Source organism: Macadamia integrifolia, chromosome 12 (assembly GCF_013358625.1).
Source record: "Macadamia integrifolia cultivar HAES 741 chromosome 12, SCU_Mint_v3, whole genome shotgun sequence".
NCBI lineage: Eukaryota > Viridiplantae > Streptophyta > Magnoliopsida > Proteales > Proteaceae > Macadamia > Macadamia integrifolia.
In genome coordinates, this window is record NC_056568.1 from 16,167,636 (window position 1) to 16,178,315 (window position 10,680).

General features: G+C 38.6%; 1 protein-coding gene across 1 annotated transcript; it reads right to left on the minus strand.

Annotated features, from left to right (window-relative positions):
* Positions 1-2,740: 2,740 nt before the first annotated feature.
* On the minus strand, positions 2,741-6,903 carry LOC122058442 (ABSCISIC ACID-INSENSITIVE 5-like protein 1). Its single transcript, XM_042621125.1, has 5 exons — positions 6,623-6,903; positions 3,881-5,081; positions 3,738-3,809; positions 3,614-3,643; positions 2,741-3,472 (listed from the first exon to the last, which is right to left on the minus strand). Exons 2-5 carry the CDS (start codon positions 5,012-5,014, stop codon positions 3,371-3,373), a joined length of 1,338 nt encoding a protein of 445 aa, XP_042477059.1. The 5' UTR covers positions 5,015-5,081; positions 6,623-6,903; the 3' UTR covers positions 2,741-3,370.
* Positions 6,904-10,680: the final 3,777 nt, after the last annotated feature.

Below are 10,680 nucleotides of genomic sequence, written 5' to 3' on the forward strand. Positions count from 1 at the left end.
ATGTTCGATGAACCTTTCTAGAGTGCCACTTCTGCGGTACGATGTAATTGTTGTCGGAGGCGAAAACTAGTCCAGCATGGCTGATGGTGATTCCGATCCTGTGACTACTAGGAGGGGGTTATCAAGAGTTTGCTGGGTGACCGATGGTCGCATTTAGGGATTGACACTCCTAATCACGATTAGGGTTTGTACCACTCGGTGATTGATGTGCGAGTTCTGGGACTAGGGATACAACCTAATGTGTCGTAGTAGCATAAACCCAACTTAGTTGGATGTTAGGTGGGGTTTATGTGATTGTGAGATGGGTAACGTTTTACTCGCACCACTGGTATCCTAGTACTAGGAGTAGGGTGTGACATGTATAGTGGATGCTTCATATATACAGGCTTACAGTAGTTGTAATTTTTTACCATTGCTTAAACGTCCGATAATATTCCATTCAAGACACATTTGCCCTTGTTTTAATGAAAAGAGAGATATACATAAAAGCTTAGGCAGTGGCCACACTTCCGGACAGAGAACCACGAGTATATCAGGGGCAATAGTAGGACAAGAATGTAATAGCAATAATAAGTGAAAAAGTGCTATTTTGATCGATCATGTGAGAACTAAGAATAGAACATGTACTATAATGGCACTTCTTTATTACTCTACCTTTCTAGGCTGGGACTATCAGGAATATGTGTACAGTACAGAAGTAGAATTAAAGTAATATCTAAGAAGAAGAAGACGATGAGAACTTTCAGTTCCGAGGACATGACCATGGTACTTGAAGTTTATGGCACGGTGAGAATTAGATAAAAGTGGCTGCATTTGGAAATTCTTGTCTGATTTCGGTACACTAGCTGGCTGGTTTGATCTGGTCTGGTGTGATTCAATTAGGAGTGTAAGTTTGGCCCTGATGACCCAAACTCACCCTGGCCTGTCTTGCCTTGAGCCTGAACAAGGTCGGGGATAAGATTTTTGAGTTTGAGAGTGGGTTAGGGTTGAAAAACACTAACCCTAGGTCAGGATTTGATCAGGCTTGGGCACAACCTAGCTTGGCTCAACATGGCCCTGATTTATATAATATAGTTTAGGGTTGTCATCCTATCCTTTTATTTCTTTAGAAAAAAAAAAATCAAAATAATGAAATATGACTCATTGATTCTTATGGTCAGGTATTAGGAAAGGATCGGACACAATGAGTAGGTTCAACCTGATTTGCGACCACCCTTTTGTAGACAATAGATAACACACATTTCGGGCGAAGTGAAGTGCTCAACCAAGAGGGCACACCCATAACAATTCATCAAGGAGTTTATTGATTACAAAATGTAGAGTTCGTTATTCGTTGCACAATTGTCATCATTAAATTTGATTTCATTTCTTGATTATAAAATGTAGATTTGTTGATTTGATTAGAAAGTCTTGCTTAGGATGAACATGCAACTAAACTAAAAGAACGTCGTACATAAAAGCAGGGTTTTCTTCCTTCCGCAAGGCCAACTCAGCCTGATCAGGGTCAATTAGGGACGGTTGGGTAGGCATTAGCTTGGTAGAGTTGAACCTAACATAAGCCCAGCAATGTTGGTGTGTCACCCAAGAATACGACAAATATACCGGACCCACCTGGAAGATCTGTGAGGTATCCCTGTCAAGAATACGGCAAGTATCATGGGGTTTGACAAATCAGTGAGGGTGTGCAAATTTTAATTCTGCATCGCCTAAGGGATGTTGCTAGGTCAGTTAATAACCTTTAGCATCATTAATATGACACAATGCATTTTAAAAGCCTTGAAACCCATAGATTAAAGAGGACAATATTGTGTCAAAGTAATGGGCCTGAGGCGTTACAATTGGATTGGACCTCGATTGAGTTTTGGGAACCTAGTTTTGGGCTGGGGTCTCAAGAAACCCTGCCGAATCTGACCCTGGTCACTCCTAGTGCCAGTCATAGTCCAAAGTTTCACATGAATATAACCCCATGCTAAGCAAGATGGTCGAACCCAATTCGATTGGAATTGCCCTTTTGGTTTGATTTGGCCAATGATTAAACTAAATTAATTTGATTTTGCAGATGTTCCACAAAACCCCAAAAGACTGTACAATCTAATTTGACGCTGAACAAATTGTCACACCTGTTTTTTTCATGAATTAATAGGGAAAAGAATGCTCCCTAGTCACACAACCCTAGTGCCGAAGCAAGGGACCAATGGAGTGAGCTTATTGTATTTCATAGGAGTGTGAGTATCATTGCGCTCCTGTGTGTATGGACACAAGGTCGCGTGACTAGGGAGTATTTTTTTACCCTTATCTAATGCAGAAATGAATGCTCAATGGTCGTGAAGCCCCTATGCCCAAACATAGAAGGTGGCAAAATGATTATCCCTACCCTTATAAAACCCAAAAAATCCACCATTGTTTATGTTATGTCCACCTCCCTCATTAGCCTGCGCACTCTTTCCCTCTTAATATATAAAAAAAGAATTCTACCACGCATCAGCGTGACCATACCAACACTCCTATGTATCTATTTGTCTCTTCTCTATGAAAAGACATATTTACTCCTTGTTTTAGGAAAAACAAAGATACACCGAAAGCTGCAAAGCTACAATCGGGATAAGAATCTACGAACAGTAACAAAGTTTAAAATGGCTAGTCAATCGATAATGTGGGAACTAAAAACAAATCACTAACCATATAGGATGCGCTTCTTTATTACTTTCCCTTCCAGGGCTCAGGCAGCAGGGAATATATATGTACATTACGGAAGCATTAACTACAAGTTATAGAAGATGAAGACAGCCAAAAGAGGTAATACTAATAAGAGTATAAAATGGAATTTTCAATCATAGTTTTAAGCATCGATATCAGATTGACTGTATCTGCTGTTGATACCCGCTAAAACTGCAACCTGGGCTCCCCATAGTCTAGAGTTCCAACGACACGGCCATTTCAGCATGAGAATGAACCAAAAAAAAAAAAATTAATAATGAAAAAAAAGAGTAGCTGAATATGGAAATTCTGGTCTGATTGTGTTATTATACGGTTTGATCATACTAAAACAATCCCATACGTTCTTGGTCTGTGGATTTGAAATCCATTTTCTTTCTTCATTTAATAGATTTCAAATCCATATACTAGAACAAACCCATCCCATACGTTCTTGGTCTGTGGATTTGAAACCCATTTTCTTTCTTTATTTAATAGATTTCAAATCAATAAACTAAGAACGTACAAGATTGTTCTCCTGATCATGTTCTTGGTCTGTGGATTTGAAATCCATTTTCTTTCTTTATTTAATAGATTTCAAATCCATAAGACTAAGAACAATAAGATTGTTCTCCAGATCCGAATTCCTTAATCCCAGCAGCTTCACGTGCTCTTTCTACAGTCCATTAGGAAAGCTTATGCTCCTCCTCATCAACCTCAACTTCTCCGCTGCTTTTTGCGCTTTCGTTGCTGGCTTATTATTCATCTCATCCAGCATCTGAGTTTATGCGAAAGTATCAAGTAGTTTCCATCCAGATAAAGGGCGATAATAAAATAATAATAATAATAATAATAAATAAATAAATAAAAATAAAAAATCCAAATATACCATAAATGTTACGTATGTATCACAACTTACCTTCTGCCTCCTCCTCTTCTCAGCTTCTGCCTGTTTCAATTCCAATACAGGATCAGTAACCAAAACATTCAAACAGATAGGGACTCTTCATTTATTAGGGTTTAAATAATACTGTTCTCGTTACCAGAACTCGTTTGAGGCGACCATTCTCCTCCTTCAGTTGGTTCAGCTCTGCTTCCAGCTCTACCGTGTATGCCTGAACCATTAGATACATTAAACGTAATTATCTAGACCAATCCAACTATTTTATTTACTCGAGAATTATACCTGTTTCCTCGCACGGGATCTGGCGGCGGACTCTCTGTTCTTGATCATCCTTCGATGTCTCCTCTCCACCACCTTCTCCACCGGACCATCAATCACCCTCTTCCTACCCCTCATCCCTCCCATCTCTGTCGTCGTTGTTGTCCCATATCGACTCCCCAATGTCCTCTGGTTCTCCACTTGTCCTGCGCACATCCCGTCCGACGACCCCGGGCTCGCCGGCGATATAGTTCCGAATGCACCACCGTTGTTTCCCACTCTCCCTCCAAATAACTCCCCTGTCGCCGCCGAATAACCACCATTCCTCTTACAATTCCCTGCATAATTCGATGTCTCCCCTACAGATCCACCATTATGTGGAAATGCTTGGTAGCTGGAAGGAACACAACCGCCGGGAATGGCATTTCCGGTACTCCCGCGGTGGTCCGATAAACCAAGACCCATCATTGGTCCAATCCTGAAACTGCTGGATTCCAAAGCTGTGTTATTAGTATTCTGGTACAAACCGTACTGCTGGGGCACAGTTGCCGGAGCCGATATCGGTGCCGGTATTGGTATTGGTATCGGTATCGTCCGTGTATGGTGCTGAGCAGCAGCGGAGGAAGAATATGATTCCCTGACCACTCCTGCTTTTATCAAGAAATCTTCCAGAGTCATCTCTCCAAAGGTGTGTTGGCGATTAGTAGTAGCATGGTTTCCTTCTTCATTGTTGGGCTTCTCCTGTTGCTCCTTCTCTTCTTGCTCTCTCCTAATTTCGGCCCAAACCTCCTCAACAGTTTTCCTACAGAGAGGGGCTGGAATTGTGAGGGAGCCTTGGCGGGTTAAGCTACGTCGGCTGTTTAGGCTCTTCTTCTCCGTTTTCTGTTCTTGGTTTTGGTTAGATTGAGAAGGGTCATTGCTAGAATGGATAGCTTGGTTCTCTTCCGCAGTCCATATGTTGTTGAGAAACTCGTCCATGTTCATCGACCCAAAGTTCTTCCCATTCTCGCACAGCGTAGTTTGGAATTCGTCAAGAGTGAGAGAGTATATGGAGAATTGCCTTCCCAGAAATGAGTGAGTTTTCAAATGCCCCTCCGCTAGCTTGGCTGCGGTCTCCGCCTCACTGTGGGCAACAGCGTCCGACTCCGGAATCACCATCTTACCACTTCCTCCTTGATTAATTAATGGCCGGTTTCAGTTTTTAGTGTAAGTTTCTTGAAACTCTCTGCAGAGCCCATAAATGAATGTTTGTAAGAAAATTCGTTAAAAGTTGAAACGAATATGTTTTGTACTCCAAGAAAGCAAATTGTTCCCCAGAGCATCCAAAGTAGAATAAAGGAGTAATTAGTCATAGGGTGGGGGATCGCGATTGTGGATCAGGTTCCCCTACTACTAAAACCATTCTTATATGATTTGATCTACACAATGGAATCAACGACAGAGTTGATTGTTGGGTGAATTCCATCTGTACGGATCAGCTCCATACGAAAATGGTTTTGGTACGAAAACTTGATCTGCTTTCGGGGATCGCTGCTAGGCTACATTCGCCTTGCACCAAATGAAGTTGGGACATCAATAGGCCAGGGTGGGATTTTTGCATTTCATTGGAGAGATGTAGTCATTTCGTCAGCTCTGTGTCTATGATAACACATAATTTATTAGGAATTGTCTTCCATGGGCAACAGATTGTTACAATGCTGCATGACCTTGCACAAATGTGATAGACAATGATAGCGTGGGTGAGAGAACATCAACAGGGATGAAATTTTCACATTTCACAAGACGTGCATATCATTTTGCCAGTGTCAACCTGGCAACTGGCAAGAATCTTTTCCGCTTATTGGAAAGAGTAGGGATCGCTGCCAGGCTACATGACCTCTATACCCATGTGAGCACCAATGACAACGTCAGGTATCAAACGCCGGGATATTTCACCCTACTGTGTCTAGGCGCGATGCCATGCAGCATATCAGGAATCATTTTCACATTTGAAAAACAAGAGAATGCTGCCAAGTTGCTGCCAAGTTGCATAGTTTATGCTCGTGTCTGTCCCTCCTCCTCAATCGTGTCTTATCTCTCTTTCCTTGTGAAATAACACATGCCCCTATTGTGAAAAGGAGAGAAAAACACAAAGAGGCCCTACGAAACTGATCATCAGATCGTAATAAAGCAACGTTACCATTGCACTGAGATCTACTTTGCATACTAATCTTGTTTTTTGTTTGTTTGAGTACTTCAGCGTGTAAAGAGAGGAAAAAACTGAAAACCTCTAGCCCAGAATATTGCCCAGCGGGAATTCTTTTGTTGCTTCTAGACATTTCAAAACATTAGCCTTCAGTTTCACATTTTTTTTTTTTTTTTTTTTTTTTTTTTTTTTTTTTTTGCGGGTGATGGAGGGGTTGTTTATTCACGAAGAGCCGATCTAATCATTCGTATATAGTGATAAAAAAATTTCTGGTTGGGAGCTTGACCTTTGCATTAACACCCCGTTTAATGAGGGCCTAAGGATAAACATCGACAAATAGCATGATGATTATTTCACACACCCTTATATCTGAGTATTTCCAAACAAAAAACACTTAACCAAAATATAAATACCGGAACCTGATCATTTATCAATACCTTCTTAAGCATTAGAATGTAGAAATATTAATCCCTTGGATTTATTTATTAATTTTTGGGTAGAGTATACCTTCGAATTAACAAGAGCAGAAGCAAGATCAATTTTTTGGAAAAAATAAAAAAAATAAAATAGAAAGAGTGTACCTTATGGGATCGTCTCCACTTCAGCTCAGGAAGATCACTATCATCTTACCAGTCCCTATTCTTCGTCTTTCTCTTCTTTCGTTTATAAATCTTCCACCAGATATAAGATTCTCCGAGGTAGCCGAAAGTGTTTCACTGTTCTAAACCTCATATATTAGTGCATTGTTTTAATCCTTTCTAACGAACCTGCAAATCATTCTAAACTGCCGCCATTAACAAGCTTCTGAGACACGCCGGAGAAGAAGAAGAAGAAGAAGAAGAGAGGGAGGCGTTGACAGATTCACTAGAACGATAAATTCCTGATCATCCCTGTTTTTATAGTTATTACACACACTGAGGCTGAGATGCTCAGTCCTCGGTTAGTGCTTTTTGATGTCCGTTATATGGTACCATCGTTATCCCCGGAGATGTGGTCCCACCGGTGGTGGGTTTGGGTCAATTGAGCTAGATTTGATACCGTAATTCAAGTCCGGCTCAGAACAGCGAGGGTTCTGAGGGCGATGGCATAATCGACACGTTTTAAACACGTGTCAATGAACCTCCAACTGCTCTTCGGATCTAACGCGTGTCTTACTGTATCAGTTTTCGACGCATCGAGTCGGGGAATTTAAACCGCACGTGCACCTTTACGTCATGACGCATTTACACCTGTCGTTTTCATAAGTCCACTGAGGTTATGTGTTTGTCTTCTTCGTCCGTGCTTCCTGAGTCCTGACCAGTAAGTACAAAGTGACTATCTTCCTTCTTACTTCGTAGAATTCGGACCGCACTAGTTTTATTTTCTCTCATATTATGTGTCATCGCATAAAAATATTTTGTTAAGAGATAGTAAGTAAAAATGAAGATTTAACAGTTGGGTTGCATATCGTATACCAGTCTTCTTATGTTGGATTTTCATTCACTCATCGTTCAGTGCAAGGGATTTAAAATTCATGTTTTATTGGTCCTTCTCTAGTCACGGGGTGGTTGGAGAAGCCAACCCTTCTCTAGAGAGGATCTAAATCTGTACATCCCACCATTATATGTGACATAACTTCTATTGGCCATGTTTCTCAGTAAGCGTTTCTATAATTGGTGAAATGGATGGTTTTGAGAAAATTATTGAGATTGGCAAACCAACAAAATTGGTGATTGATGAACATTAAAGATCTGTTTAACCAAGTCTAACAGTGTGATGAATTAACTTTGGCCATTGGATATTACGCAATGGTTTGTATGATTTATGTCAAATTTCAGCTTCAAGTTTGGTTAGATGTCTCATTGGAAACAACTTCAGCTTCAAATTCAAATATTTGCTTTCTCATGTAATGATACATTTTTTAAATTCATGAGCCTTTTAAGTATTATACACTCCCTTTGTCGTTCTTGATTTTTCAATGCATGTTTTGCCACTTGATCAATTCCCATCACACTGAATCTTGAGGTGTGAGGGGAAATTAGAGGTATCAATTGGTCGGTTTGATTTGGTTTTAATTTAATTTTTGTTGTGAGAATGGGTGAATCTGAAAAAAAATCAATAAGGAAAGATTCAATTTAGATCATTTTTGGTTTCTGTTATTGGTTTGATATCAGGCTTAATTTATCATTTAAACATATACATAATATGGGAAAACAATTTCTCTTTTTTTTTTTTTTTTTTTTATTTTAGGTTGGTATCAGTTTCTTATGGGTTTTATATGAGTTTTGGTTTAGTTTTTTATGTTTGGTTTGGTTTCGATCGTTTTTGATGTGGTTCAATTTTAGTTCTATTTCATAAGTCCCAATCCAAAGCTGATCCAATAAGCTTCGATTTCGTTTCATTCAGGTTGGTTCGGGTCAACCTAGTTTTTACGATTTAGGCTAGAGTTTGACATCCCTAGTGGGAACCTTCGATGATTTTATTATTATTATTATTATTATTATTATTATTATTATTATTATTATTATTATTATTATTATTTTGTTTTCAGATTCATCTAAACTATCATTGGAAGATAATTGGGCGCCTGTTGGAATACTAATGCAAAAATTTGAAATGTTCATCTTAAGAAAATAGAAAGTCACCACCTAGATTATTGCATGTGATAGTCCAAATAATCTCAATTTTGAGATATTTGGAATAAACCCAATTCCCCCAAATGTTCTTTCCTCCTTTTTTTTTTTTTTTTTTTTTTTTTTTTTTTTTTCTTACAAGCAATTTTCCAGGTAAGTTTAACAATACCAGCAATATTGTTATTCTTAAATCTATGAACACCAAGACCCCTCCTTTTTGGGAAGACAAATCTTAGCCCAACTCAAAAGATGGAGAAAATTAGTGCTATCACTACCTTTCTAAAGAAAAGTTGACATAAGAGACTCAATCTTAAAATGGATAGTAGTAGGAAGGCCAAAAATTTCAAACTAGTAGAAATATGAGCTTTGCATGACAAACCTAATAAGCTCCAAATGACCCAAATGAGAGTAACCTGCTCTTTCAAAGTTGGAACCTTTTATGAAGCCTATCAAGAATTGGAGAAAACAATGATGAGTAGAAAGCTTCGAGGAGATTAATGATAAAACTATATGTGTAACAGGAAGATGACCTTCAGGGAACCCTAAGATGCCACTTAATTGTTCCTTCAAATACTCTGATACATCCCAAAAAAAGAGAGAGACTTTTGAGGATTAATATGAAGACCAGGCTTTAGAGATGGCAGACACAAGCAGAATTTTTAGGTCGTCATCAAAGGAGAGATGGAAAATATTTAAAGCCTTACACTTATGAATGGGTTGAGTCGAATCTTCCTCAGTTTTGATTGAAAGGATTTTAAAGAAGCCTTCCATTGCAATGGAGAAAAGCAAGGGAGAGATGGGACAATCCTAATGAATAACAACTTTACAATTAAAGAGACCATGAGGAGATTCATTAAAAAGAATAGAGAATCTAGGAGAGAAAATGCAACAATGAATCTAATGAATGAAATTATGAGAGAAATCCATTCTCTCAAGGATCTGATAAATATAATCCCATCTATTGGAGCCCAAAGCCTTGTGAATATCCAACTTAAGGAGAACAATAGGATGATAGTTTTTCTTATCAAAGCCTCTAATCATTTCATAGCATAAAAGGATGTTATCCACAATGTTCCTCCTTGGAATATAAGGCAATATTATTATCGTTCACAAGATCATCAATAATCTTCTTAAGGCTATTTGCAATGATTTTTGTGATAAACTATATAGAAGGTTAGCAAGAGAGATGTGGTGAAAGGAAGAAACATGATCTTCCCTCCTTAATCTTAGGGACAAAGCGAAGGAAGGTATGGTTCATACCACAAATTTTTATGGATTGAACAAGAAACTTCGTACAACTTTGACCATTTCATCCTTAACAATGTCCAAGTAGCCAAGAAGAAAGTAAAATTGAAACCATCAAGAACTGGGGTTTTCTTAGACTTATGTGATTTGACAGCTTAAAGAATCTCATTATCAAAAGGGATGAAGGAAAACACTCTTCTACAATCAGAAGGAAACTTTGAAAACTATAAATTCATTCTCTAAAATTGGAAAAAGGGAAGAGAGTAAGGAAGGGTTGAATTGATTGGAGAAATGATTGAAAAAAATAGATATAATATCATCCGAGTTAGAAGAAGACCACCCTTTGAATTTCTTAGATGATAAACCGAATTATGACCATGCCTCTCATAGATTTATGGAAAAAATTAGTGTTGGAGTTGTCAAGAATCAATCCTAGATTTCTTCTTAAAAAACTTTCTTCTTGACGAAGAAGGGAACCTAATCTAAAGGACAACTTTTTCTCCTCCTCGGAAGGAGAGATTATGAGGGTCAGCTTGAAGACTAGTTTGGCATAAAAAATTAAGGCCCTATGATGAGCACATTTATATGTGGAATCTTAGGTAGTAAAGCATGTATTTTACATATTTAGAATGGAGGTATCTTGGGTTTTACTATCTTTTTGCAGGTTTTGTATTTTAAAGGCCTTAAGGACTATCGGTGCCATCTCTCCATTTTTACACGTAAAGAGGTCCTGTTTCGTTCCATGGTTGTGAAGAAGATGAAATTCTAAGCAAGATGGATGT